The following is a 26,068-nucleotide window of genomic DNA, read 5'->3' on the forward strand; positions in this document are numbered from 1 at the left end:
GATCTAACCCTCGAAGAAAATGCCTCGCTTTTTGCCCAGTGTTATATTTAAGGCATGCGGTAGGAAGTTGAAGGATGGAACGTAGACGATTGTGACTGTGAAACATGGTTTTTCTGCCACAAGTCTGTTCTCTTCGGGCTGTTCATTCTGTGGGTTAAAAAGTCAATCGATTTTCTTAATTTTGTTTTCCCAGGGACAGAGACAAACTGCATTTGGGAACTAATCCACACGAAATCTGAAATCGAAGGGAGACCAGAAACCATCTTCCAGCTGTGCAGCAGGTAGGGGGAATTACCGTGGCTGTTCAGTCAGGGTCAAGCTGCTGCCCTCCTCTCATGGAGCTGAAGCCGACAGCCTGTAAGAATCATGAGACGATGCACTCACGTGCCTGTTTACAGTTTGCCATGGATAACATTAGCCTTCCTCGACATCCTCCACAAACACTGTGCTCAGAACAGGAGCATAAGGAAGACTACCATCTGGTTATTTGATTGCCAGTAGCTCAGGAAGCTGCCCGATGTCTTCCACGTCTTCCGCGGGTAGAGCACGCTCTATTTTGTAAATGAACTCAGTGTAGTTTCCCTCTTCTGACATGAGCACGGTGTAGTTGTCCTAAAGCGGTATGCAAACAGCTGTAGGAGTGGCAGGCTGGTCACAGGGCTGGAGTCTGTTCCTGAACGGAGAAAAGACTGAATATTGTTTAAAAATGGCAACAATTTCTTGCATTAGGAATTTGTCTTTTCGCATACCCCAGCTTGCTCTCCATGAGACACACAGACGGGGAGAGAAGCTGGGGGTCAGAGCGCAGGGTCAGCCATTGTACAGCGCCCCTGGAGCAGTTGGGGTTAAGGGCCTTGCTCAGGGGCTTAACAGAGTAGGATTCCTCTGCCGGCCGCAGGATTTGAACCGGCAACCTTCCAGCCACAGGCGCAGATCCTCAGCCACAGTGCCACCACTCCGCTCCGTAATCCTAAATCTTAAATTATGTACATGAATAAATACCATGTGCTAGTGCATTACTTACAGATGAACATTTATTTTAAGATTAAGGTGTAATACTCAGATTAGGATTTACAATACCTACATTAAGTCCCATGTAGAGCTTTGCCGATATAGGAGGGTCCTTTGGGAACCTTTAGTCCTCTTGCTGTCAGTAGCTCCATTAATGTGGACTTGAAGCTGCTGCTTTAACTGCTCCTTGAGTCTGAGCTGTGATCTGACTGGATGGAAATAATACCACGGAAACCAGGAGGGGCCTGACCTCTAAAACTCCCCTAACAGCGAGGAGGCCCAACCACGAGCCAGCAAATATTCCAGGAAAGCGCTATGTAAGCGTAAGGAATCATTATGATGAAATCAAGGACAAGCAACTCGTGGAGGGGGTCAGGAGCGAGGATGGCCTGCCGACTGCGGCCCGAGCTCCGCCGCGCGAGTAACGGCCTCTCCGCCCTTTCCTGTAGCGTCCCCGAGAGCAAGGCCAGCACCGTGAAGGCGATCCGCTCCGTCCTGAGGGAGAACGTCCGGCGGAACCTGCGCTGCGAGCAGCCCGCCGAGAGGGCCTGCAGGGAGCGGCTCGTCCTGCTGAGAAACCCCGTCCCCACGTCGGCCAGAATCGGTGAGTCCCGCCGCCGGGCGGAGAGACGCGGCCGAAACGGTCGAGAAAACCAGCCGAGCTGAAAATTGAGCTCGAGGTTCGACTTCCATTGGCGAGTCTCGCTGCTCGGTTACACCTGAACCTGCCGGCTCCCGATTTGACAGGATGGGAAAAAAACCCCCGCTGAAACTCGCTCGGTCGGGTTCACTGCCATGGCCGGGCGGAGGTGCACCTCGTACGGCCGGCTCTTCTAAAGGCCACTGTCGAGAAATGAACGAGCTCGCTTTGTTAGTCATCTTTCCTGCAGCCCATCATTTTAAATGCATTAAGTTGTGTCAAGAACAGTGTGTAAGCACAAATCCCACATATCCTGAGTTTGACAAGAAATGTCACTGTAGCTTATTGTGCACATACTATGCATACAAGTATAAGTAGGCCAAATCTATTTTCGATACTGATTCGGTATTTTTAGCACCATTTGATCATTCCTGACGCAGTGTGATAGATGGTAGTGACTTGGTTGCTTTCACACTACTGCGCCTCGTGTGAGGGAGCTGATTGGGTAATGAGGTGATTTATCCTGTTGAATGTCAAAACCAGAAGAAAACCGAGGGACTGGTCTGTCCTGCTCTAAAGAAGAGGATTTTAGTCGTCTGTATGCCGGAGCAGCGCACTGGTGGAGTCGGCAGCAGTGGTGTAGTACAGTACGCGTTGTTGGCCACCTTTGTGGATAAGAAGAACAGAACTTTACAGGCAGAATGATGCGCTAATTGGTCTGAACAGCAGACCAATCAACACTTGGGAGGTTCAAGTGTGATGGGCTGGGTAGACGTATCTATTGCTGCTGAAGTGACGGCAGTCTGACTAGACAAGGCTTCTTTTGTGAAGTCCCGGGACCTGACCTGACTGCATAAAAGTCCTCAAGGACAGTGGCTTTCTTGCGAGACAAGATATGTGACCGATATGCCCTGCTGATCTCTGGCAAGATGAGCTGGGATGATGTCTGTCATCTAGGGCTCAAAAATCAATGAACAGGCAACGAAGAGGAGTGAGACACGTCCGTAACCTCGTGTGCATCATTTATTGCCTCCCAGAATTCTCCAGATGCTGTATTGGTCAGTATATTTAACGTTGGGCACCCTGCCGATGACATGTTAATCGGCGTGATGAATGAGCCACGTCCTTGCCACACTGTCGGTGCACCTGCTGGAAAAAGGTGGCTCTGGGAATTAGTTGCCGTTATAAGCAATAAATGTCTTTTGCTGCTTAGGGTCTGAAACAGAAATAGCTCTTCCACTCAGTGCGTGATATCCGTTGATTGCAGGTTCCTCCCGAGCTTCCTGGTTGTGCAAGCACCCATCCCTTGACGTCACTGCCAACGAGCTGCTGAAGGGGGGCCAGCCCGACTCGGACGAGGGCAGCCTCAGCAGCGGCACCCAGAGCAGCCACACCCCAGAGGGCCCCCCGGACCCCAGGCCGCCCGCGCCCCGGGCCTCCAAGCCCGCGCCGGCGGAGGACGGCGGCGTCAAGGAGTCAGACATCCTCAGCGACGACGATGAGTTCTGCGAGGGGGCCAAGAGGGAGCCCCCCACTGGCGCAGGCTTGGAGGCCCAGCTCCGGAGGCTCAAGCTCGCTGAGGAGGAGGAGGCGGGGGAGGAGGACCGCGCGCCGGCCCCCCGCGTTCGGCTGGGGGCGGAGGAGCCGGAGGACCCCGAGGGGCACCCGAAGCTGGTGCGGGCGCACTTCGGGCCCATAAAACGGAAAGGAAACAGCCTGAGGAGGACCAGGGGGATTCTGCAGACGATGAAGGAGCACAGCCGGTCCCTGGACAGCCAGTCGGAAGGGACGAACGTGGACCTGAACGCTCTCCTGGAGCGGGAGTTCAGCGTGCAGAGCCTGGCTTCTGTGGTCAACGAGGACTGCTTCTACGAAGCGGCCGAGAGCCAAGCGGCCCAGACAGTTCCTACCCTGTAGAGTCTCGGGAGGCTTTCTCAAACCCCACCTGCGTTAAGCTACGGACCTCTACAGGCTTCCCCATCTAACACTCCTCTTTGGAAGTAGGCCCTCATGAGGGGAACACGTTTGCCGTTTAATACAAGGAGTTACAGCAGACTTGTAACAGGTCTCCGCCTTGCTGCATTTGTGCACTAAGAACACAGATTGCCTAAATCTTTTAACTGTTTTTTTTTTTTTTTTTTTTACATGTAAATGCAGGATTTTTTTAATTATTATTTATTGACGATAGGTGTCTATTTTTTTTTATTTTAAGGAAAAGGCAAGCATTGGGGCCCCCCAGACCTGGACTGAGTCGGATTTTACATTGTTTAAAGACCAACGATAAAGAGAGATTTACTGTACAATTATTTTTGTGTAAATTATATGAAACATGAGAACTCGGGGTATTATTTTTTAATAGTCTCCATCGATGTAGCTATCAGTGTTCTGAGGCACTGCTTAAGCAGCGTACGCTTAACTGCAAATAAACTGCTTATTAAAACCAGCTATTTCGCTTTAAAAAAAGCTTTCAGCTTTCTGTGGCACAAAGGCCTAATTTAATGTTTTGTTAAAGACTGTATATTGTATTTTCTCTAAATGACTGTACTGTAACTTATATTTTGTATTCTTTACACATACTTGACATTGTACAGATAGAGCAAAATGCTGTAATTTGCAATAAATACAGTCTGGTAATATATTTGTTGCACTTTGGCTATGTTTCTGGGTAGATCTGTGATTCTTAAATTACAGCAGATTAGTTCCCATATTAAAAGTCGCTAGAAATATTAAACTTCGATCTTTCTGCACTACTTTATAGAAGGTCATTTTTTTACATACTGTAAAAATACATTCTGATCGAGTATATTGCTCATTTGTAAATCTCTTTTCTCTGAAGAACCATGAAACCAGTGAAAGGGAATTAACTTTAATTTTAAACTGATAAACATAGTGTGCATTTTGTTTAATGCATCTTCTGTGCACAAAGCTACTTCATAGATGGTAGTTGTAATGTGGATTGTGATATTCCTTTATCTCTCTAATTCTATGGTATGCAACACTATCTTAGGTTAGAAGTCCCCATACAAAGCTGAAATGTAACATGTATATTTAATCATTCCTATTGATCTTTCCCCAAGCCTGCGCCTTTGACATGGCTGTAAGGACACATTTACACTGGTCATTTGCTAGCCTGGGAATCCACTACTATGTGATAATGATTGTTGTTATTCATCTGGCTAATGCTTTTATGCAGATGTGTACACACTGATCAGAACATTTTACTTCAGATCGATGCATGTTCACAGTGCAGTACGTTGGCACTGGTCACCCCAGGATTTGAAACCCACCAGACTTCTGGTTTGAAGTCCAGAGCACTAACCACACTTCCACACTGTATGACTGAATATATTAGATGGAGACCATTTGCGTAATTAATATGAATAACATTCATAAAGATGCCCTTCAGGTGCCTGCATCCAATAAAAAAACCTATGAACTGTAGAATTCCGTCCCGCCACGATGAACGATCGTGTTCTGAACTGTGACGGTACCAAGTAAAAGTTTATTCCATGCTGAATGGCAGAACGTGCACAGACTTATTTAAAGACTACCGTGCAATTGATTCCACTGGTTAAACCTGAAAGCCAATTAATGATGTAGGTGTTGGGTTGAGACTTGTGCTATCACAAAATTAGCGCATAAAGAACACAATAAGATGATGGATACCAAATTATTTTCTTGAGGGCAGCGATACCTCTGTGTAATAAACACAGGTCATGTTTTAGGGGAGTTCTTAACCATAGTAAATACACAGATTATAGAAAACGATGTTACAGGATTACAATTTCCAGTGATGGTATACCATGGTATTTAGATGACAGGAACACAAAAAAATATATAATAAGAGGAACAACTGTCCTGTCCAATACCACGTGTAATACATAGGTTAAGCAGTTTTAAACCCTGGTCTCCAGTTTTAAGGCTATTTCATTTATATCCTAATAGCATTTAATACATGACTTAAGTGATTATAAGCGCACATGATCTGATATTTTTGAAAATGGCCTTATCCAACATGGCATACAAAAAAGAGCAGGATAATCCATGCATTTGCCCAGCTCAGCTCATTACTGAATGGATATGCTTGAATGTCTCACTACATGCCTACTGTGCTGATGCAGTACTGTGACACCTCTATACACTGGCCCCAATTAAATCTAAAATTTGATTAACCTGTCAATTTCACTTTGAAGCATATTTTTGTGACCATTATTCATATAATAATAATAATGATGGCTTCCATTCCTTGTGTCCAAGTCCAGATAAAATACGAGACAAACACCAATGTCAGGTTTTTTAACTTTAGTTTAATCTTTTCACCAGCCCCGAAAATGGTTCAGCTAAGGAGCTGTCAGCTGGGGTTCTGCAAAGGAACAAGGAAACGTTCATTCCACACTGAGAAGCCGACGAAAAGCCTGATTTGAACCTTTTCTTTTGTTGAAAAATATTTGCAAGATTTAATGCACTATTTATTATTTTTCATCATTTACTACTTTATTATGGCTGCGCTGTTTTAGGTCTGTGGGTTGCTGGACGCTAAACCCCTCTCGTTTGCTTCTAAATCTTTACGGCTTGGTTCTGTGAAGGTGGCAATGCGTGTGTAGGAAGAGATTCTGCAGTCTGTATGGTCAACATATTTGCCGATTTTAAAGTTCTTGTTTTATATGCTGTAGAACGTGGCCATATAAACGAGCAATTTGAGAAATCACTGCCCACCCCCCCCCAGTTGTTCTCTCTTTTGCAGGCTACTTACCCATATGAGAAGGGTCTGCTATTAACAGGACATCTGGTCACTTAATTATGTGACAAGCTGGCTGTTGCTGGAATGCCCCACATGGCATCACGTAATTGGTAGAGCCCTGCTGGGCTAGAATGGGTGTTAGAAAGAACACCCTTCAAAGCCAGGGGGAGTGAGGAGAGCAGGAGTCGCAATGTGTCGGGGACATGCATATTAGCATATTAATCAGCACGTGTCTGCTAACTCGGACTAATGCGCACGAAAGGGCGGAATGAGAGGCTGCCAGACAGATCCATTCGCCGTCGCACTGACTGGATGCCAAGCGAATGAAAGTCCATTCAGGTGGTTGTGTGTGAACAGACATCCTCTTAGCACAACAGCATCTCCTGTCAATTTTACCAGGCGCCTGTAGGCCTGCAGTGACGTCAGTGAGAGAGACGCCACTTCGCCAGTGGTCCCGCCGGTCTCCAGTATGTCACCAGAAAAAGAATAGCTCTGACAGGTGAGCGTGTCAAATTAACAGGCTTGCTCGTCCTCATTCTCTCTGGGCGGTGCGCGCGAGACAACGTCTTAACTGTGTGCTGGCTAAATCCGGGGCTATAAAACAAACAGCCTGGATTTATGGTTCTAATCCAGCCAGGAAACCGGTGCTACTTCAAGCAGAAACAAAGCCTTGTATCGGCTTTATCCACTGCCCATTTTATGTGGTGTAATATAATATCACCAGTTACCAATTTAACTCGGCTGCAGCAGCACTGATATTTCTCAGAACACATCAATGTTCAATTCCCTAAATGTCTTAAACACAAAGGCCACACTCAAAGGCTGATATACAGTACCAAGAACATATGTACAATTAAACCATTCAACCCATGTGATTTGCTAGATCTCTTCTTTCAGGTTTCAAGACAGTTTTCACTCCCCAAGTGATTAAAAAAAACTACAATTTTAAATAATGTATTGTTCTGGCTCACTGAAATGTCAGATTTAATGTCTGTTGTCCTTGTTGAAGCCTTCAACTTCCCTAAAAAAAAATCACAGTTCTTCCTCCTCCTCTTTGATGCACCTCGATCTTCTCTTCTTCCTCAGTTCATCTCTGAAGTCATAGGCGAGGAGACCTGGGTTGTCTGAGCACAGTTTGCTGTAGGCGTCTGACAGGTTTCTGAAATGGGGAATGGATAACTCGGTCGGGCGCAGAGTCGGGTCCACATCTGCCGTGCGTAACATCTGCTCTGAGAGCTCCAGACGCCGAGCTTCTGGAAACAACATTCTGCAAGGAAACAAAAAGAGCTCAGCCCGGTACAGTATGTCTCGCCGCACGCTGAAGCCCCCGTTTCACAGGAGCCCCAGCAGAAGATAACACGTCCTTCATAAATACAAGTGGGAGTTTTTCTGGCTGCTTTCATCCCACGTGATGCTGGGTATTATCGTGAATTATCCCCATACTAGCACAATCTGTCAATGCAGCAGCTATAGTTGCATAACTTTTCTCTTTTACTCCTTTGCTATGAAATACTAATATGAGTCATAATTCCTGCTCTCTTTTGAGTGCTCTTCTTGTTTTTCTGGGAATGGGGGAATTAGCATGAACACAGACAAAGGCGTGCTGGCAGTGTAAAGCCAGCATAAATGAGAACCGACAAATATCCAGAGCTTTCAAAAGGCTCTGATGGAAACACCACAGCTTACTCGATTCCTCGCCGGCAGTGTTTCCTTCGGAACTGAAAGACGTTCCTGACGACTTTTTCCACCAGTTTGAAGGGCTGGCCGATCTGGGGCTGAACCAGAGGGGTGAAGTGGACCACCCCGACATCCACCTGCCGAGACACGCGAGGGGTTAAAGGCACGCGGGACGAGAGGGCTGCGGGAGAGATGACGCAGCACGATGTGAACCGAGTTCAGGTTGCCACAGTAACACCTGGGAAGAAGGACCTTAAAAACAACCTCTTCAAAAACAGAATATTTAATAAGCCCCTGCGTCCGCGTACAATGCAGTTCAGGAGCACTGTTCCCTGAAAGAAGCCTTAAAGGGATGCAGCTGACACCCAAATAATTCATTCTAAAAGCTTTCAGTGCAGATCACTGTCCTCAAGATTTACCTCCAATGAAAATCATAATGTCAGAGCCAGGGAGGACTGGCCAAACTGCTTTCTGCTGTAACTTTTAGACCGAGAGCTTTGCTTTAGCTCCATTTAACTGCAGCACCACAGTGCTCTATCATCGCTAAGCGGACATGACAAACTGTTGAAGTGATCGTGCTATCCCCTACACAAGCCGGCTCTTCCCCTCCTGTTCTGTCCTGCCTGCTGGCGACATCTTTGTTGCCCTGTTTTACAGAATGGGACTGCGCATGAAGCCATGGAAATGGGGAAACAAAAGACTCAAGATTAGCTTTTCTTTCTGTCTTGAAGAATTCTGTGGCCACGCTAGCTGATGTGCGCAGTACAGTATATACCAGGCTTTCAAGGATAATCAGAACAGACCCTCCAGATTACACCTCCAGCACAGCATGCCGCCGACTAGCATGCTGAGGCACGAAACAGCCAGTGAAGCTCATGGAATGGGGAACACAGCCTGAGTTCACCTGGTAATCATCACTCCTGCATCTCTGCCAACTTCATCAGAAGGCGCGCTCGAGAGGACTGACTTCAGAGACTGCCCAGAGCTGCCCAGGAGGGGGACGAATCTCGCTCAGCTGCAACGTGCTTTCGAAACAGAATCGGCATTAGGTAAGAAAGCCGAAGAACGGGTTATATATTTGCTCAAGAGGGGAAACGCATGAAAACCGCTCAGTAAAATGTAAACTGCATGGCTTACTGAAGGGATTTTCTCATAGTCAAGTCTGCTTGTTTCTGAAGTGAAGCCACAGAACGCAATATTGCTGGAGGAACACAGTTCGGTGGTATAACTTAAACTGAAAAACAGCTAAGGCTTGGTAAACACTTTGGTAAATTCAAATATTGTAAATATGACCAACTTTGATGAACCCTCTTCCCCCAAGATAAGCTTATACTTGAAGAACCTTCCACATAAATGAATATTTATGCTGATTATTTTGAAAGACTTTTAAAGCAGAGGTAAACAAGATAGCTTTTGCAATTAGGTCTTAACCTTGCAGTTTTTGTTAACCCAGGAATTAAATTTAGCATTTAGCTCATTGTATTGACATAAAGAGGAGGTTCTTCTTAAGTGTAGTTGTTCAATGTTATCATATCTTGTAAAGTTAATAACAAAAGAAATCAAAATCACTACTTAGGCTGGCCTAGGAACATACTAAGTCACTTTTTTTTCTTCCAAAATATAGTAATACAGTACTAAAGATGATGTAATGAACATTCTGTTGTAATTATTTTCCTCACTCTGTAACAGGAAAGCTATTACTTAGAAACATAAAATGCAAATTCTTAATTTCTTCCATTTTTAACATTAAGATTGTAAAATGCTTTTTGAAGTTCCAAATTACCTTATTACAATTTCAGACTAAGAAACTGAACATCAGAACATCATTCTTTACACAGTTATATTATATTTATGTATATGCTCTAAGTAAAACATATTAAAAAGGGAACAACTGTGTCTACTATAGATTTCCAATTATTAAAAAAGAGGTTTTATAGCCTTACATGACCAAATCTTTAAAAAGGGAAAAGCACAAACATAACCCTTAATGATTTCCAGGTGAAATCTGTTTTCTAAACTACTTTGTGGAAAAACTATTTATTAAAACCCCATAAAAATTCTTTGGCTATCTGGCTTTTTAAATATACAATTTTTATTTTCTTTTAACAAATTACCTTAATTTATTATAACATGTATGTTAAATTTATTGTATGTCTTCATACAATTCTAACATCAGTTACATTTCTCAAATATTAGTGTGATTTTTCAAATGGTCTGAAAACAATGTGGAAAAAAATATTTATACTATGTACAGCAATAAAACCTAGGGTTGCATTATATTATTTTTAACTCATATTCATACAAGTAGTAGTAGACTAGTGCTTACCTTAGAGCTTACAAGTTGTCAGAAATAAGAGCCTGTCTTTCTGTTACACCAATGGCCTTTCAAAAAGATATTCAAAGTTCATTTATTTACATGTGGCCTCTGCCTTATGTTTAAATAGCAATCCTCCAGGGTAGAGAGTGGTATTCTGTTCTCAAACCTGGGAAAATGCCTTTCAAATTAAATATTAAAAATATTATGCAGGAACAGATACAAAATTGTACGTATTCTGTCAAAGAGGGGAAAAAAGACAATCACACAATCACCTGTCACTGGGAGGACTTGTTGATAGTCTGCCTACCATAATCTGATAATCTTTGGTTATCCATAAGGCCTTTGCAACCACTCTCCGTAAGAACAGAAAAAACTGCAAACTGCTCACGTTAGGCCCAGCCCTGCAAAAAGTCTTAGAACAGGTGGGTCATACCACTAGGCACCACAAATATTTTCCGAGAAGTTGTCTGAATTGCGCGTAATCAATTAATTCATTCCACTCGTTTTGGATTGTTTTCTATAATAGGTCTGCTTAATTTAGTTTCACATAACATATTCCAAAATGTGTTCAATGAGTCATCAAAGTGTTTTGTTCAAATACAGCCTCTTAAGAGTTATTTGCAAAAAAAAGTGTTCAATATTTCTAGTGGATGATCACAAAAGAGTCGGGACGGAAATCCACTGGTATTTATAGTGTTTGATAGGAACGACTTAATGAAAAATATGCTGATGGAAAGCCCACGAATCCAATTTAACAAAACTGCCAGGTCCTGTTTACATGAACGTTATCAACTAACCTGACAATCTGCAATGATTATGAGGATCAGTAAAGATCCCTGTCAACAATGGTCTAAGGCAGATGGTTCAGGCTAGATACAGCAAGCGCCTCGGACAAAATCCCAGGGTGCCCCCGTCTGCACCCTGAACCAAAGTGGGGCGTCAGCTGAGCCAGGAGAAACTGGAAAGCAGCTGAGACTGATGGCATCATTCAGAGGGACGTCTAAAACCTTGAGAGGAATGGAAGGAGGTGGCCAACTCTTCACTACCGTGCACAGGACAGGCTCCCTGGCGAGGAGCTCTCGGCCATCGAAGGCGGTGGCCTTCCATGGGCTCAGAAAACCACCAGGCGGACTGGGCAGCTGCCGACCTCTCTCTCTTGGCTATGCCAGCAAACGTACGGAGCCGCTCACACCTTCGCATGCAGTAGCACCATCATTGTCACCGGGCAACCAAGAGAGGAGAACCGGAACTGCAACGAGCAGGTCCTGCCTCTCACAACCCACCAGAATCAGGACCGGCCTGGCTCCCATGACATGGTCCGGTGACGCATCCTTCCCAGCTGGCCCTCCAACCCACTGTCAAGTGGGGAAGCGGAGTCTGCATCACCTACATGATGCTTCCGCATCGCCAGCCGCTGGAGGGTGTGACTAAGCAGGCTGCCTCGTGGCTATACCAGCGATATCCCGGATGCATCTTCACACGAGTCTATCTGGGCTGACAGCACTTCTCTCTCGGCCCAAGTGCACGTGCTGACTTTGGACTACATTGTAAACCGCTAAAGGAACAAAAAAAAGGTTTATTCCATGCTGCAAAGAGAAGAAGGAAAACACGACGTTTCGGCTGGAGAGCCTTCTTCGGGTGTCCACAACCGAAATGCGTTTTGTTTCTTCTCTTTTCAGCATTGCATAAACCTATTACTTGTTGCTTTGCAGCCTACGCATGCTGACGCAGCTCCCCACCAGAACTACATTATAAACTGCTGGCCAGGATGGAACTCAACTTGTGTTCACCTGAACACAGCCCCGAACCAGCCTTGACACCGCATGTCTTATTGCCCACTGATATTACAGTGATGTGACAAAAAGTACACCCTCTTAAGATTCTATTGTTTTACAAATTAAGACATATTTGACCTTCACATAGTCCTTACAAAGCCCTAACAGTAGATAAACCTAACCTCATGTGACAGATAACACACACACATTTTATCTTGTCATTATTTATTAAACAATAAAATCAGCCAACATTCAGTTGCCTTGTGTGAAAAAGTAAGTGTGGAACCTCCTTTAGCAGCAATGACTTGAAGGAAACATTTCCTGTGAGACGTTATCAGTCTCTCACATCGCCTGGGAGAAGTTCTGGCCCACTCCTCCTTACAAAACTGCTTCAGCGCGGTGAAGTTTGAGGGTATGTGTTTATGCACATCTCTTTAAGCCTCACCTCAGCATCTCAATTGGGTCGAGGTCTGGAATTTGATTTGGCCATTCCATAAAACCTGATTCTTGAGGAACATCTTCAAGACAAAATGTACCATATGGTGCACCTGGTCACCTAAAATAGCTTTGAATTCCTTGGCTGTAATTCTACCATGTAGAGTAATAATTCACCACCATGTTTAATAGTTGGGAACAGGCAATGTGGACTGAAGTCTTCCTTCAGATTTCTCCAAACATATAAACCATTCATGATGTAGCAAAAGACCACTCATCAGACCAGTACTTTCTTCCACTGCTCAGAAGTCCAGGTTTTGTACTCACTACAACAGGTTATATGGTGTTGCACATTGGTTTGGGGTATAAGCTACTTCAGACCGGCAGCCCTACCATAACTTTTAGCTTTGTGAAGTTCACGATGTACACCTGCAATTTGGGCAACAACTATCTCACTAAACTCTGTTAGATCTCTCCTATTGCTCAGAAACTCCCAAATAAAAAGTGATGATTTCAAAATGCCTTTTATAGCAGAAACATATTGATGATTAGCATTGGAATGAATATGAAACACTGGTAAAATCTGTTTCATTTGCAGTTTAGATACTTCAAAATACGAATCCTTATTTGCTGTTTTGCCAAACCCCTGTATACTGTATATAATGACCATATCATACTAGGAACAAGAATAAAAATGGACACAGGTGACTAGTTAAAGTGGAACATTTATTTCCCCATATATGACTGAAGCATCTTCGCACCCCTTGTGCAATAGTAGATTCTATGTGGGATATTCACAGTTCTTTTGTCCTGATTAGCACTGTGGAAAATGAAAATAACACTTACTGAAGCTAACAAACATTGTCTTCTGCTGGGATCTACAGACGTAGGGAGTTATTGGGGGTTAAAAATAATTATTTAAGGCAAGGCCTCTGATGAGTATTAATTGATCAGGTTCTTCTACCAAATTGTGAGAAGCAGTGATCTACTTAAAATACATGTAATATGGGGAAAATATTTGGAAGAAAAAAAATTACTCTGGGGAAAAAATAATCGCGATGGCAGAGCTTGGTTTCATCCCCTCGTCTCTCCTTCTCGAGCTGACTCGGTAAACTCAGAAAGCCAGACCACATTTACCTCCTATAAACAGCACCCTTTTCGCCGCTTCCTTAAACAAGTGAATGAAGAGCCGTGTTCCAAATATGAAAATGCTGCAAACCTACAAGCACTGAGGTGGAATACATTAAACTGTAACAATACCTTCAAAGGACAACCCGCATTAATTCAGCTTTTGAAAGAGGCACTTAAAAAAAAAGAGTAGGCAGTTACCAATAAAGAACAGCATCTCCTGCTGGAGGTAGCAACGCCTCATATCTCGCACTTCCCACGCTCCGCAAGCTGCCCGAGGCACGGATACGAGCCCGATGCACGAGCGGAATCCGACATCGTCGAGCCCTGCTCCGAAAGGGGAAGACGCAGCAAGCAGGGCTACAAGTTTCGGATCTGTCCCATCTTGCTCAGGGACATTTAAGGCCGGGGCGAGCACCAGTGACAAGTGGTGGTGTTTCTCCGGGTGAGCTAGAGAGAAACCCTACGTGCTGTTGTAGGTATATAAAAGCCCTATAGTACATCTCCTCTCCATGATCACAAGCAATCCCTTCACAGCTGATGTCGAGCACAAGATTACAGCAACATCCCCAGAATTAAGCCAACAGTACCACTAACCCGCCGGCATCACAACAAAGGAACAATCTGCTGTTAGCGGCTCTGGCGTGGTTTTTTTTTTTAGAAAGTCTGTTGTAGCACCTCTTGTGTGTCTCTGAAAACCTTGCTGCTAGATGAATTCCTTCTCTCTCGTTACCAGCCAATACACAAGCTCCTGAAACACAGCACTGGTAGCAGAAATACTTCCTAACAGAAAGATCACATTTATACACAAGATTGGATTATGAAGGACATGAGGCATTGTGGTGATGGTCTCCTTCAGGTTTTTATGCCTTACCACTAAGGACTGGAAGTGAACGTGCAGCACCTTGTTCATCACCTTTTTAGGAGGTATTTTAGGGAGGCATACAGAACTTGCTCCCAGGAAAGTGTAGATCAACTGCAAGTATTGAGTATTGGTACAGCAGTACAAATGACTATTCAAAGACCTGGAGGAAAAATGTTTGCACAAATAGCTAGACTTTAATAAGTATTACATATTGATTTCTGATTTGCACAAAATTACAACAAACACGAAGATAAAAGTTAAGACCCTAAAACTTGTGCATTTAAAATAAACAACTCTCTGCTTGTAAAAAGGATGAAAGTGTCCACATTAAAAACTTTCATTTCTGTGAACAAAAAGGTTAGGAATAGAAATTGTTAGCACTCTTAAGACTTTCACTGGAAAGCCGGCTGTGGTTCAGTCAGTGTCAATAGGGTGCATTGTTTACCGAAGCCCTAAGAGAAAGGAACAAAACGGTAATGTGTAATAGCATCGTACCTCACCACAAATCACAGTCTAACACATCTGGGTTCCCTTGGCACCTGGTACATGCAATTTTCCATTTTTCAGAACTAAAAGCAGCTTTCGGGAACCAGTTGCTGAAGTCGAAACTGCAGCTGTGAACGAGCTTCATGTCCCAACCAGAATGTGACCAAGCACAAAGCTCAGAAACAGCCAACACGACGCACTACTGTGTACCAATTCAAGTTCACACAGACACAGACACAGACACACACACAAGACACACAGACACACACACACACAGACACACAGACACACAGACACACAGACACACAGACACACAGACACACAGACAGTACCCGTGCTGGGCTGCGCGAGGAACACAAGCTGCTGGTGTGCACTCCTCTGGCTCTGCTCTTTCACTCACAAAAGGGCCTGGCTCCCTTCCCCCGCTGGAGAAGGGTCGCGCCTGGCAAACGTGACAAGGGAAGGATCCGGAAGCAGGGTCTTGAGCCCTGGACGTCCCAGAAAGCGCGTCAGTGCCCACTCCCTGTAACCAGCACGGCCTGGCCTAAGCAGCGGGATATTCTCATTTCCTGCACCCCCTTAAAGGACCACCCGTGCACATAAAAGGAAAAGACAGACCTTATCCTGCTAAGACCTGAGGCTCCTGAACACCTGCCTGGTAATTAATGAGGAGCCAGACGACCGCAAACAGAGCCCAAGGAATAGGTGCCTACCCTTCCTTCATACAAGTGTGGCAGCTGAAGAGATTATGGCATTTACAGCACCTTAGTGTTACATAGTCCAGGGGAAAAAATGTTTTGCCCATTAAATTTAATCTTAGCATTAAAAAAGCTTATTTTGGTAATATCCTGAGGTACTGTTCTTTTTAATAGCCAAGCTGACAGCATGATTTATGTAATAGTTTGTTTAAAACTTAGTATGGTAAGTAGTAAATCAAGAAACGGCTTTGGCATCACTACCAATTGTTTTCTCTTGCACGTTAAATTGACGTTTAATTCTTTACAACCTTAGAACAAGAAAATACAGCCTTTTGTGTCAGCCAATAGGCTATAGTGACGTATAGCTCTTTTACAGCACTGAAAAGGAAATAACCCTAATTTAAAAGCACAAAGCGGCCATGTGCAGTACCATAACTGGAATCTCTTCTAGCTGTACGGTTGCTAAGGAAATTAGTGACATGAATGATCTGTACTGCTAAATCACCCCCTCATCCTTTTTGTATTTAGAAATCACTGCAGATAACCTGACCCATGGGACTCTACACCAGTCAAGAGGTAAGAATTTGAACATTTTCTTCTTCGAAGATGTAAACTGTTCAGATAATACCAGGATGAATAAAATACACTTTTTTTCATACTTTGTTGAAAAACAGCCAGAGAAAATCTCTGTCCCACGTCAAAGTTTACACAGGATTGTATTGAGAGAGCCCAGTTTTATTCACAAGAGGGCTTTGGAAATGCCACTAACTTACAACTCAACAGGATACTGCACCTTTAAGCAGAAATTTTACCAGGAACCCGTTTATCCTAAGGAGTACCAGTTCTATTCAGCCTGAACGCAGGGAAGATGCAGACAAACCAAGAAAGCACGCACACACAAAATTCTCTACTCCCTTTCAGTACCGGCGGCGCAGAGGAGGGAGTGTCTCTGAGCCGCGCCGTCTTCAATCTTTGCCGGCGAAAAGGTTTTTTTTTTCCCTCTTTATTTCAACTTGCACAATTCTCCTTCCCCCCGTCGCGCAGCCCGCCGGAGCCTAGGCTGAGGAGCTATCGGCCGCTGTCATCAGCGGAGAGAGAGAGAGAGAGAGAGAGGGGGGGAGCCGGCCGGCCGACGCAAGGTGAGGGCGCAGGAGGATGGCGTCCGCGGGCATGCAGGTCTTTGCCTTCATCCTGGCGCTGCTGGGACTCTTCGGGGCTACCGTGGCCACCCTGCTGCCCAACTGGAAGGTGAGCGCGGACATGGGCTCCAACATCATCACGGCCATTTCCCAGATGCAGGGGCTGTGGATGGACTGCACCTGGTACAGCACGGGGATGTTCAGCTGCACGCTCAAGTACTCGGTGCTGTCCCTGCCCGCCTACCTGCAGACGGCCCGCACCGCCATGGTGCTGTCCTGCGTCCTGGCGGCTCTGGGGATCTGCCTGTCCTCCCTGGGGCTGAAGTGCACCCGCTGGGGGGGCGGGAGGCAAGCCAAGGGGCACACGGCCATCGCCGGGGGGGCGTGCCTCCTCCTGGCGGGACTCCTGTGCCTGGTCCCCGCCTCCTGGTTCACCAACGAGGTCATCGCCAGCTTCCGCGACTCCGCCGTGCCGGAGAGTAACAAGTTCGAGCCCGGGGGAGCCGTCTACGTCTCTTTCATGTCCGCGGGGTTCCTCTTCGTCGGGGGGGCCGTCTTCTGCACGTCCTGCGCCGGGAAGCAGCAGGGACCTCGGATCTCTTCTCCGAACAAGCCGCCGCCGCCTCCGCAGCACCAGCAGTGCTGTTCAGTCTCACAACCTCTAGATAATAAGGCTGGCTACAGCCTGCAGGACTACGTGTGATTTCCAGCGCGAGGCAGCTGGTAGCTGGGGCTGCCTGCACTGGATCGGCGAGGCAAGGAGAATGTGGGAGGAGGGCAATTACTGGCAGTTTTTTCTCTTTTTTTTTTTACACCAGAAGCACAAGCGTCTTAGGTATTCCCCGGAGCAGCGCAGAGGAACAATCGGATTCCGAATACAGAGCGAACAGGCAAGCGCTCGGACGGAAACGCACTGCAGGGCAGACAAACTCTAAATATTACATGCGAGTGCTGGTAATGAATATTAACTTAAGGGTTTATTAGAAATTGATAAGCCCTCTCTCTAGCAAGAATGTATTTCTCACATACAGTAGGTTCTGCGCTTAGAAGCAATTATTTAGCCGATAACTACCATTTAGCGATGCATTATTTCAGTAAACAGGCAATATGTGTAAAAAAATGCAATATGTACCATTCATAGCCAGCTTGGAATGTTTTACCATCTGCAAGAAATTACTTCTTTATATGACAGGATGCTTATTATTCTACCTAAGCATGCTATCCATAGCATTTGAAAAACGCAGCAGAGTGACTGATTTCAGACAAGCATGAGCTTGGAAAACGCGCGTCTAAAAAAGTTGCAGTAAATTATCCAGATGAAACTCTTGGGCAGATGGGAGGGGGGGGTTATTCAGGATCGAAGGTGGATGCGAAAATGGGGAAAAAAATCCACCTTTTTTTAAATTGAACAGTCGAGCGAAACCTCTCTTACTGACACAACAAAGCTGGGCAATTATGTCCCCCTGATCACATGAATCCAAACAAAAACAGGCTCTCTGCGAGGGCGGGCGCGCGCTGCTCATTTATTCCACGCACATCCGCGCGTGCGTTTCACTCGTGGCTTTTCACTGCCATGGTTACAGAATTCTTTGCCCAGACATCTATATTGTGGGGCATAAATGCCGGAGGGGCCGTCGCCCCCCACAATCAAGAGCTAACATCTGCCACCTTCACAGACACGGCTGAGCGGCCCCGCGGCTGGAAACAATAGCCTCTCGACAGGACGGAGGACGCCAGGCCGGCCGCGGCCGGTCGGTGGTCCCCCGCCTGTGGAAATCAAGAGGCTTCGCAGAAGCCAGACGTGCGGACTCCGTGAGGAAAGTCAAACAAGTCGTTTTCCTCCTTACAGCCTTCCTTCAGCTGGTTTTACTTATTTGGCAAAAAAAAAAAAACTAAAACCCATAACGTGCTGCTGCTGATGTCTCCCTACGAAAACAGGTTTTAAAAAAAAAAATTAAGAAAAGGAGTTTGATTAAAAAAACGTGTCACTTTTAAAAAATGAAAATCTGCGATGAAAGCATTCATACAACACCCATTCTGACACGGTTTCTTAGGGAATTTGTTTATACTTAGCAAGCGGATGATCTAATGGAAATGTCACCTAGTATATTTGCCCAGACCTCGGGAGTTTTGTAATGGAATGACATTTCTCTGCAGGAAATGGTATGGAAATCTTCCTTTTGTGTCAGAGATATTATAGTATTAGAACTGTATTTAATTCCACGCTGGGAAAAAAAAGAAAGAGACACAAGGTTCCGGCTGTGGAGCCTTCTTCAGGTGCACCTCAAGAAGGCTCCACAGCCAAAACATTGCGTCTCTTTTCTTTCCAGCGCGGAATAAACCTTCACCTGCTCCTTTGCAGCCGACGCAGCTCCCTACCTGTATATAATACAACTATTTACATCAGTTTAATGCTGCACTGGCCTGAAGCAGCCTACCACCACCACATTCCCCTTCATTCGTTTTTCTACCTGCTTCAACCAGTTCAGGGTCACAGGGGAGCCGGAGCCTATCCTGGCAAGCAATAAGCACAAGGCAGGGGTCCACCCTGAAGCCCACAGCAGGGCAAACACACCAGGCACAGTCTTCACAGAAGCCAATTAGCCTACCAGCATGCCTTTGGCCTGTGGGTGGAAATCAGGGCACCTATAATCATAATAATAATTGCTTACACTTATATAGCGCTTTTCTGGACACTCCACTCAAAGAGCTTTATAGGTAATGGGGATCCCCTCCACCACCACCAGTGTGCAGCCCCACCTGGATGATGCGACGGCAGCCATAGTGCACCAGTACACTCCCCACACACCAGCTCTCAGTGGGGAGGAGAGCAGAGTAATGAAGCCAATTCATAGAGGGGGATTGTTAGGAGGCCATGATTGGTAAGGGCCAATTGGAAATTTGGCCAGGACACCGGGGTTACACCCCTACTCTTTTCGAGAAACGCCCTGGGATTTTTAATGACCACAGAGAGTCAGGACCTCGGTTTTACGTCTCATCCGAAGGACGGCGCCTGTTTACAGTATAGTGTTCCCGTCACTACACTGGGGCATTAGGACCCACATGGACCGCAGGGTGAGCGCCCCCTGCTGGCCACTCTAACACCTCTTCCTAGAGGACACCCACATGAACACAAAGAGATCCTCACAGTTAGCGCCCCAGGAATTGAACCCACGGCTCCAGGGCTCCAGGGCTACAATGCTAGCCACTGCGCCATCATCCACTCCAAAACACACGCCCAACGTACACAAAACAACGTTAAAACAACCTTAGAAGGATATTCTTTGCGTCTGAACAGAAAAGAAAGCCTCACTAGCAAGAATAAAAGACCGTATTCATTAAAAAAAAGGGTGCCGACAAGACTACATACCATCTGCTTTATCTAACACATTGCCGACGATATAAATCCCGGGAGGTCGGAGGCACAATGAAAAGCAAGGGTACCACACCATCGGAGGCAAGGACAGGGCCTGCTTAGGAAGCGCAAGGTCGAATTTTAATATCCGCGCTGGTCATCGCGTACAAAACCGCTGCACTTCTGCTAATGGCGATGGTCCACAAACCAGACCAGGAGACAGATATTGATTTAGCGTATTTTAAATGATTGACTTGAAACACAACAAAGCTATGGGATTGGTCGTTTTGGTAGAACCATTATGTACAGGATCTGGAATGTGAACCAATAGCAGAAGCCAAAAGAGCACATATATAGACTCATATTGTGAACAGCACAATGGAACTGACAGCTTTTGTGTGCATGTATGTATTAGCTGTTGAGCGTATGACAATCCATTAGACAGCAATAACGTTGACAAAGAGCAAGAATGTAATTACAGAATGAATTCTGTAACAGTCCTGTCCTACTACCAAACATGTTTTGCAGCATTAAATTGTCATTACACTGCTTATTCAATTGTACAACTTCCCAAGCTCCCAAGAAATGTAATTTATGACTATACTGAATTCACTTGCCTTGCAGTTTAAGCCAGAAAAGAAAGTGTTACAGAACTAAAGGCAGGAAGGCGTGAAGGATCCCATGAATATATTAACGAAGTGCCAATATTTTAATCCATCTCCTGGAGAAAGCAGAGATAAATGATCCTGAGTTAAATATGTGCTTAGGTTGGTCTCAGGGGTTGTACAATGTCTGATTCTTTATTTTTTCCATTTCGATACACTGTGCAAAGCACATTTATTACGTTAGCACAGGTTCACAGTGTTTTCATGTTTTGTCAAGGGGAACTGCACCTAAGAGGCATTTTTTACAAAGAAACATTTTCCTATCTTCTTTAAAAGAAGACCAGTGATTTTCACCTTTAACAAGGTATCATAAATGGACATATTTGTAAGTGAATAAGTTCTCCTCATAACACTTGATCATTTTGCGCACAGCGTAACTTTGTCAATTTTCTTGCGAACATCTTTGAAAAGGGGAAAAATGAAAGTAAGCAGTTAAGAACCCACTTAACAATTTGCAACATTTCAGCACAAAATGTCACTCCTTCATTTCAACCAGCGAATACGGCTGATGACTAGACCTGTGAAAAGGGTTAATGGATTATAATTATTACAGAGCCCTGTTGCGTTAAAATGTGCATCCCCCAGAGACATTAATGTAGTTCTCGTTTTCAGAGATGCTTAGTTACGGGTAGCTTTCAGTGTGTACGCTGGCATCGGATGCTGCATGATGCTTAAGGCAGAGCTGCTTGATGCTGTTGTGTTAGTGTGTGCTGGACTTTGTGCTTGGTCTTGTGTACCACACACACACTACTTTTGGATCAAAGGTGTTTGCTTTTATGCTGCGGGTATCTGTAATATCAGCTAAAGTCTAATTCCTGTCGATCTTTTATCAAAGGATTGCATCATTAATGCTTTTTTTTCCCCGCTGTGTAGACAGGTATATTTTCCTAATAAATTATTTTGCGGAACAGCATGTGGCTTTAAATTCTAGTCCAAGCTTACTGATTTATATTCCAAGAATACACTGATCTCCTGCCAACAAAAACAACAAAACAAGAAATGCGTTTTATAGAAGCTCATTATTCTCTGCAATTAGATGTTTGCAGCATTTAGTTCTCTGGCAAAATCTGAGTCCAGTTCATTTGTTCCAGCAAGGCTAAACCGCTTGTTCTCTTAGGTGGTCCTTTCCCGTACCGAAGCAATGTAAATGAACAGCATTTAGATGGTGCTTTCAACCAAAAGGACCCCCAAAGCGCTTTAAATACAGGGGCTGACCTACGTCATCCTCTGCCGAAATACAGCCCTTACCTGGGTGACACAGCAGCTCAGTTAAATAAGTGAGACACTGTGTCACCAAGAGATTTAAGAGGAATTTTATGAGGGGGGACTTCAGGTAGGCTAGATTGGGAAAGCCCAGGGTAACAGTGGAGGTGCACTTAGCCGGGACACTGGGGCGAACACGTCTGTTTTTCGTCTTTAATGACCTAGCCGTCGGGACCTCAGTATGATGTCTCATTCAAAGGAAGACACTCCCTACAGTGCGGTGTCCCTGGTGTCAAGGACAAGAATAAGCAAACTAGTGTACTTTTAAGAGCGAAACAGATCACATCATCAACACGTACTTTTTGTATATTAACAATAAAGCAAGCTTTATATACAAGTTTCAGATTCAAATCCTTACGTATGCTGCAGTCTCCTCTTTTCTGTAATGTGTCTTATGCATATGATTCTCTTTACCAATATAAAATTTAATATGCATGCTGACGCAGCTACCCACCTAAAATTTATGAACACACTCTTTGAGATCTGGCCTCCTCTGAGTATTAAGACAATTTAACAGGAAAATAATAACAATTAATTAAGAGTTATGTGACACCAGCAGAAGGCTCAACAGCTGAAACAGAAACATGTTTCTTCTACTTTTCATTGTGGAATTAACCTCTAACTTGTTCCTTTTTTATAAGTTCATTTCAAGCAACTCTACGCATTGCACAAAGGTGCACACAGAAAAAAGCACTGATCCAATAAAACCAACAGTAAAACTCATTTACACATTAAAATGCTGTGAAAACATTTTATTATGTTTTATGTAAGAATTAGGCAGAGTGATTATTGGATTTGTATGCTAGAGAAACACATGCACTGGTCTTCATGCAAGAAGGCTCTATTGCCCATTGTACAGAGCCTGGTCTACAACACAGGACGAAAGCCTAACCCACTAGACCTTAGAGTATGGGGCCTCAAAAGACCTGATTTGTTGGGGTCTCTAAGACCTGATCTGTTCGGTGATAAAATCTCTCCAGTTAAAATCAGGTTGCTGATCTAAGCAGTTCTGGCTTGGCCAGTAGGTAGTGCTGAACTTGTGAGCAGGAAAACAAAGCCCACTCTAAACTTCACAGTGGGGGCACACTGCGAAATTTACAAGTCTGGCTGAAAAAAAGGGCGAAATCAAAGGGAGACAAATTCCTGAACCTTTTACTGTGTTAAGGTCATTCGGGTTTATGATTCTAAGTCTGAAATCCTAAATGTGTTGATCATGATTTAGAAGACAATCTTCCCCTTACACAACAGGCCCTAATTAGAAAAATAACACTGTGTTCCAGGTCTGACTCTCCAGGTATATGTATGCCTCTCTTACACAGTTCAGTGTTGGGGCTTCTCAGGATGTTACAATCCAGAACACCATTTTCCCATTCAAACCCTACAGGTTTTAATAGAAATAAAAACCCACTGTATATGTCCACTAGTACACGTTCTTCAACAACAACAAAAAAAACTCAATCCCGTCTATATATTGAAAATATGAGGAAGGCTAGACACAAGAGGAGGCCATTTGGCTTAACCTAAGCTGAGGATCTCAGCCGTTTCTTGAAGGAAACCAGGGTGTCGACTTCAACATTGACTCGCGAGTTTGTTTCACACTCCCACCACCCTTCAGGTAAAGCAACGCCTTCTGTTCCAGTTTTAAATGCATTTCCCCAAAACTCCCTCTTGAGTCCTCTGGTCTATGAGCCACTGTAGAGCCTGAAGGCCATAGGACTGACTTGGGTTTGTCATTCTGGATGCGGGAATCAAGTCCCCACTAATTCACCTTGTAGACCGTTTTTAACGATGTGAGTACATGCGGTAAACCCAGAAGAAGCTACAGTAAGGCAACAGCTGGCCCATGTATCCCAGAGCCAATATGTCAGGGTGAAATCTGTCTTTTCGGCTCTCTACACAAACCATCCCATCGGTCTAATTCGTAGTGCGGGATGCTCATTCACATGTGAGTGGCTCATTCACACACGCCTCTCCAGATGTACATATTATTCCAGAGCAAACTTTAAAGCACGCTTTCTAAGGGGGTGCCTTTCATAATGACCGAAGCTGTTGTCATTACAAAAGTCATCATTCTTTAAACCGTCCAACTACCGGAGCTCCTGTTCCCCAAAACAAGAACGTCTGAATTAATTATCAAACAATTATCGGTCACTGTTAACAGGAGCGATTACATTGGAAAATGAAAACTATTGAGAGAATCAGCATTACACAAAGAATGAAAAGATACGACGATACACTGCAGATCAAAGCAGTTCCTTGTGGGCAAATTTTCGCATTGCTGCACCTTCGTGTATTTAACCCACATTCTCCTCTGCCTTCTTTCAAGGGCTGCACCTTTGAAATCGCTGCGATTGCTGTCATGTCTAATCACAGCTGTTAGCTTAGATGCACGAGGAGCTTGGATGTAAACTGAGGCTTCGCAGGACCGAACGCCTGCGTGTGGGGTTAATCTGCCGTGGAAGGAGACACAGAAAAGCTCTTTCTCATCTTTGCAAGCTCAGTCAGTTTGTCGGCACTACAATAAACCAATAAGTGTTAAAAAAGGAATCTTCCTCAAAGAAAAAATGAAAGAGTACTGTCAAAAAGCTAACATGAATTAATGTGACTATCAGACTAGTAAAGCACACTTGTTAAGGATGCAGGGATAAAGCCATTCAAAATGCACTTAAATCTGGTATATATTTTTTAAAATAGTGGAAGATTTTTCATTCATAATGCACATTGCACTCTATCAAAAGCAGTATTTCATATAATTTTGTAGGTTTTCATCCACCTATCCTTTAGCAGAAACCAACTTAAAATTGGTATCTATTCTGGAAGCACAAGGTGCATGACAGGACTACACTCTGGACAAGCTGCCAGTCCACTGCAGGGCACAAGCAGCGACACTTGAGAGACATCAGCTAGGCTAAGCAGCAGGTTTCTGGCCGGCAGGACGAAAACGGAGCACCTGGAGAAAGCTCCTGCAGGCACAGAGGGAACATGCGGACTCCACACAGACGGCACCCCAACCAAATGTCAAACCCAAGACCGAAAAAACTGAGGCTGCAGCACAAACTGCCAGGCCACTGTATCACACTCCTTCTTGAGTAATATTGAAATATCATCCAATATTCCACTTGCCAGCAGCCATATCACCCTGCCACAAGTGGTAACCCCCTGAAGCTCAGCCGGTGTGAGCCTGGCCACTACCAGGATGGGAGGCCTCCTGGGAAAAACTAAGGTTGCTGCAGGTTGCCAGCAGGGGGCGCTCACCCTGCGGTCTATGTGGGTCCTAATACCCCAGTATAGTGACGGGGACACTATACTGTAAACAGGCGCCGTCCTTCGGATGAGACGTAAAACCGAGGTCCTGACTCTCTGTGGTCATTAAAAATCTCAGGGCGTTTCTCAAAAAGAGTAGGGGTCTTGGCCAAATTTCTTATTGGTCTTTGTCCACCAGTCATGACCTCCTAATAATCCCCCCATCTATGAACTGGCTTCATCACTCTGCTCTCCTCCCCACTGAGAGCTGGTGTGTGGGGAGTGTACTGGTGCACTATGGCTGGCGATGCATCATCCACGTGGGGCTGCACACTGTTGGTAGTGAAGGGGAGTCCCCATTACCTGTAAAGCCCTTTGAGTGGAGTGTCCAGAAAAGCGCTATATAAGCGTAAGCAATTATTATGATTATCACTTACAATATACAGTGCTGTCTTTTAAAGAAAATCACTGCACCATTTAGATGGACCAGATATGAACCCCAGTTTTTGTCTTACAGTCTGGTTTAGAATAACCTTGATATACAGTATCACTAGAAACCTCTCTGCAGTTCCTCTCTGCTGCAGAAACAATAACCCAGTCTTGTCAAGTCAGCAGTAGCTATCTGTAGCA

General features: G+C 44.8%; 3 protein-coding genes across 10 annotated transcripts in view; 2 read left to right on the forward strand and 1 right to left on the reverse strand.

Moving 5' to 3' along the window:
* The window catches only part of LOC102684046 (TIAM Rac1 associated GEF 2), a 99,669-nt gene extending 95,380 nt beyond the window's left edge, over positions 1 to 4,289 (forward strand). For all 4 annotated transcript variants that reach the window (XM_069196999.1, XM_069197023.1, XM_069197006.1 and 1 more), the window contains 3 exons: positions 194 to 281; positions 1,461 to 1,615; positions 2,919 to 4,289. In XM_069196999.1, coding sequence (XP_069053100.1) covers positions 194 to 281; positions 1,461 to 1,615; positions 2,919 to 3,568 — 893 coding nt within the window. In that variant the 3' untranslated portion in view covers positions 3,569 to 4,289. The remainder of the gene's footprint in view (positions 1 to 193; positions 282 to 1,460; positions 1,616 to 2,918) is intronic.
* A 1,649-nt stretch (positions 4,290 to 5,938) lies between these two features.
* tfb1m (transcription factor B1, mitochondrial) overlaps positions 5,939 to 26,068 on the reverse strand; it is a 31,089-nt gene continuing 10,959 nt past the window's right edge. For all 4 annotated transcript variants that reach the window (XM_069197052.1, XM_069197058.1, XM_069197062.1 and 1 more), the window contains exons 7-8: positions 8,079 to 8,206; positions 5,939 to 7,659 (exon numbers count right to left, since the gene is read on the reverse strand). In XM_069197052.1, the coding sequence (XP_069053153.1) occupies positions 7,425 to 7,659; positions 8,079 to 8,206 (363 nt within the window). In that variant the 3' untranslated portion in view covers positions 5,939 to 7,424. The remainder of the gene's footprint in view (positions 7,660 to 8,078; positions 8,207 to 26,068) is intronic.
* LOC138242078 (claudin-20) lies at positions 8,203 to 21,903 on the forward strand. 2 transcript variants are annotated; one of them, XM_069197081.1, is made up of 3 exons: positions 8,203 to 9,118; positions 16,302 to 16,349; positions 16,818 to 21,852. In XM_069197081.1, exon 3 carries the CDS (start codon positions 16,929 to 16,931, stop codon positions 17,613 to 17,615), a length of 687 nt encoding a protein of 228 aa, XP_069053182.1. In that variant the 5' UTR covers positions 8,203 to 9,118; positions 16,302 to 16,349; positions 16,818 to 16,928; the 3' UTR covers positions 17,616 to 21,852. The 2 variants fall into 2 exon arrangements, with proteins under 2 accessions (XP_069053182.1, XP_069053184.1); XM_069197083.1 differs by lacking the exon at positions 8,203 to 9,118 and having other exon boundaries at positions 10,627 to 16,349; positions 16,818 to 21,903.

Source organism: Lepisosteus oculatus, chromosome 2 (assembly GCF_040954835.1).
Source record: "Lepisosteus oculatus isolate fLepOcu1 chromosome 2, fLepOcu1.hap2, whole genome shotgun sequence".
In the NCBI taxonomy this organism is placed as follows: Eukaryota; Metazoa; Chordata; class Actinopteri; order Semionotiformes; family Lepisosteidae; genus Lepisosteus; species Lepisosteus oculatus.

What these genes read in the sequence shown, in the direction of transcription:
- LOC138242078 (XM_069197081.1), top strand. Translation starts at nt 16,929, where the DNA reads ATGGCGTCCGCGGGCATGCAGGTCTTTGCCTTCATCCTGGCGCTGCTG.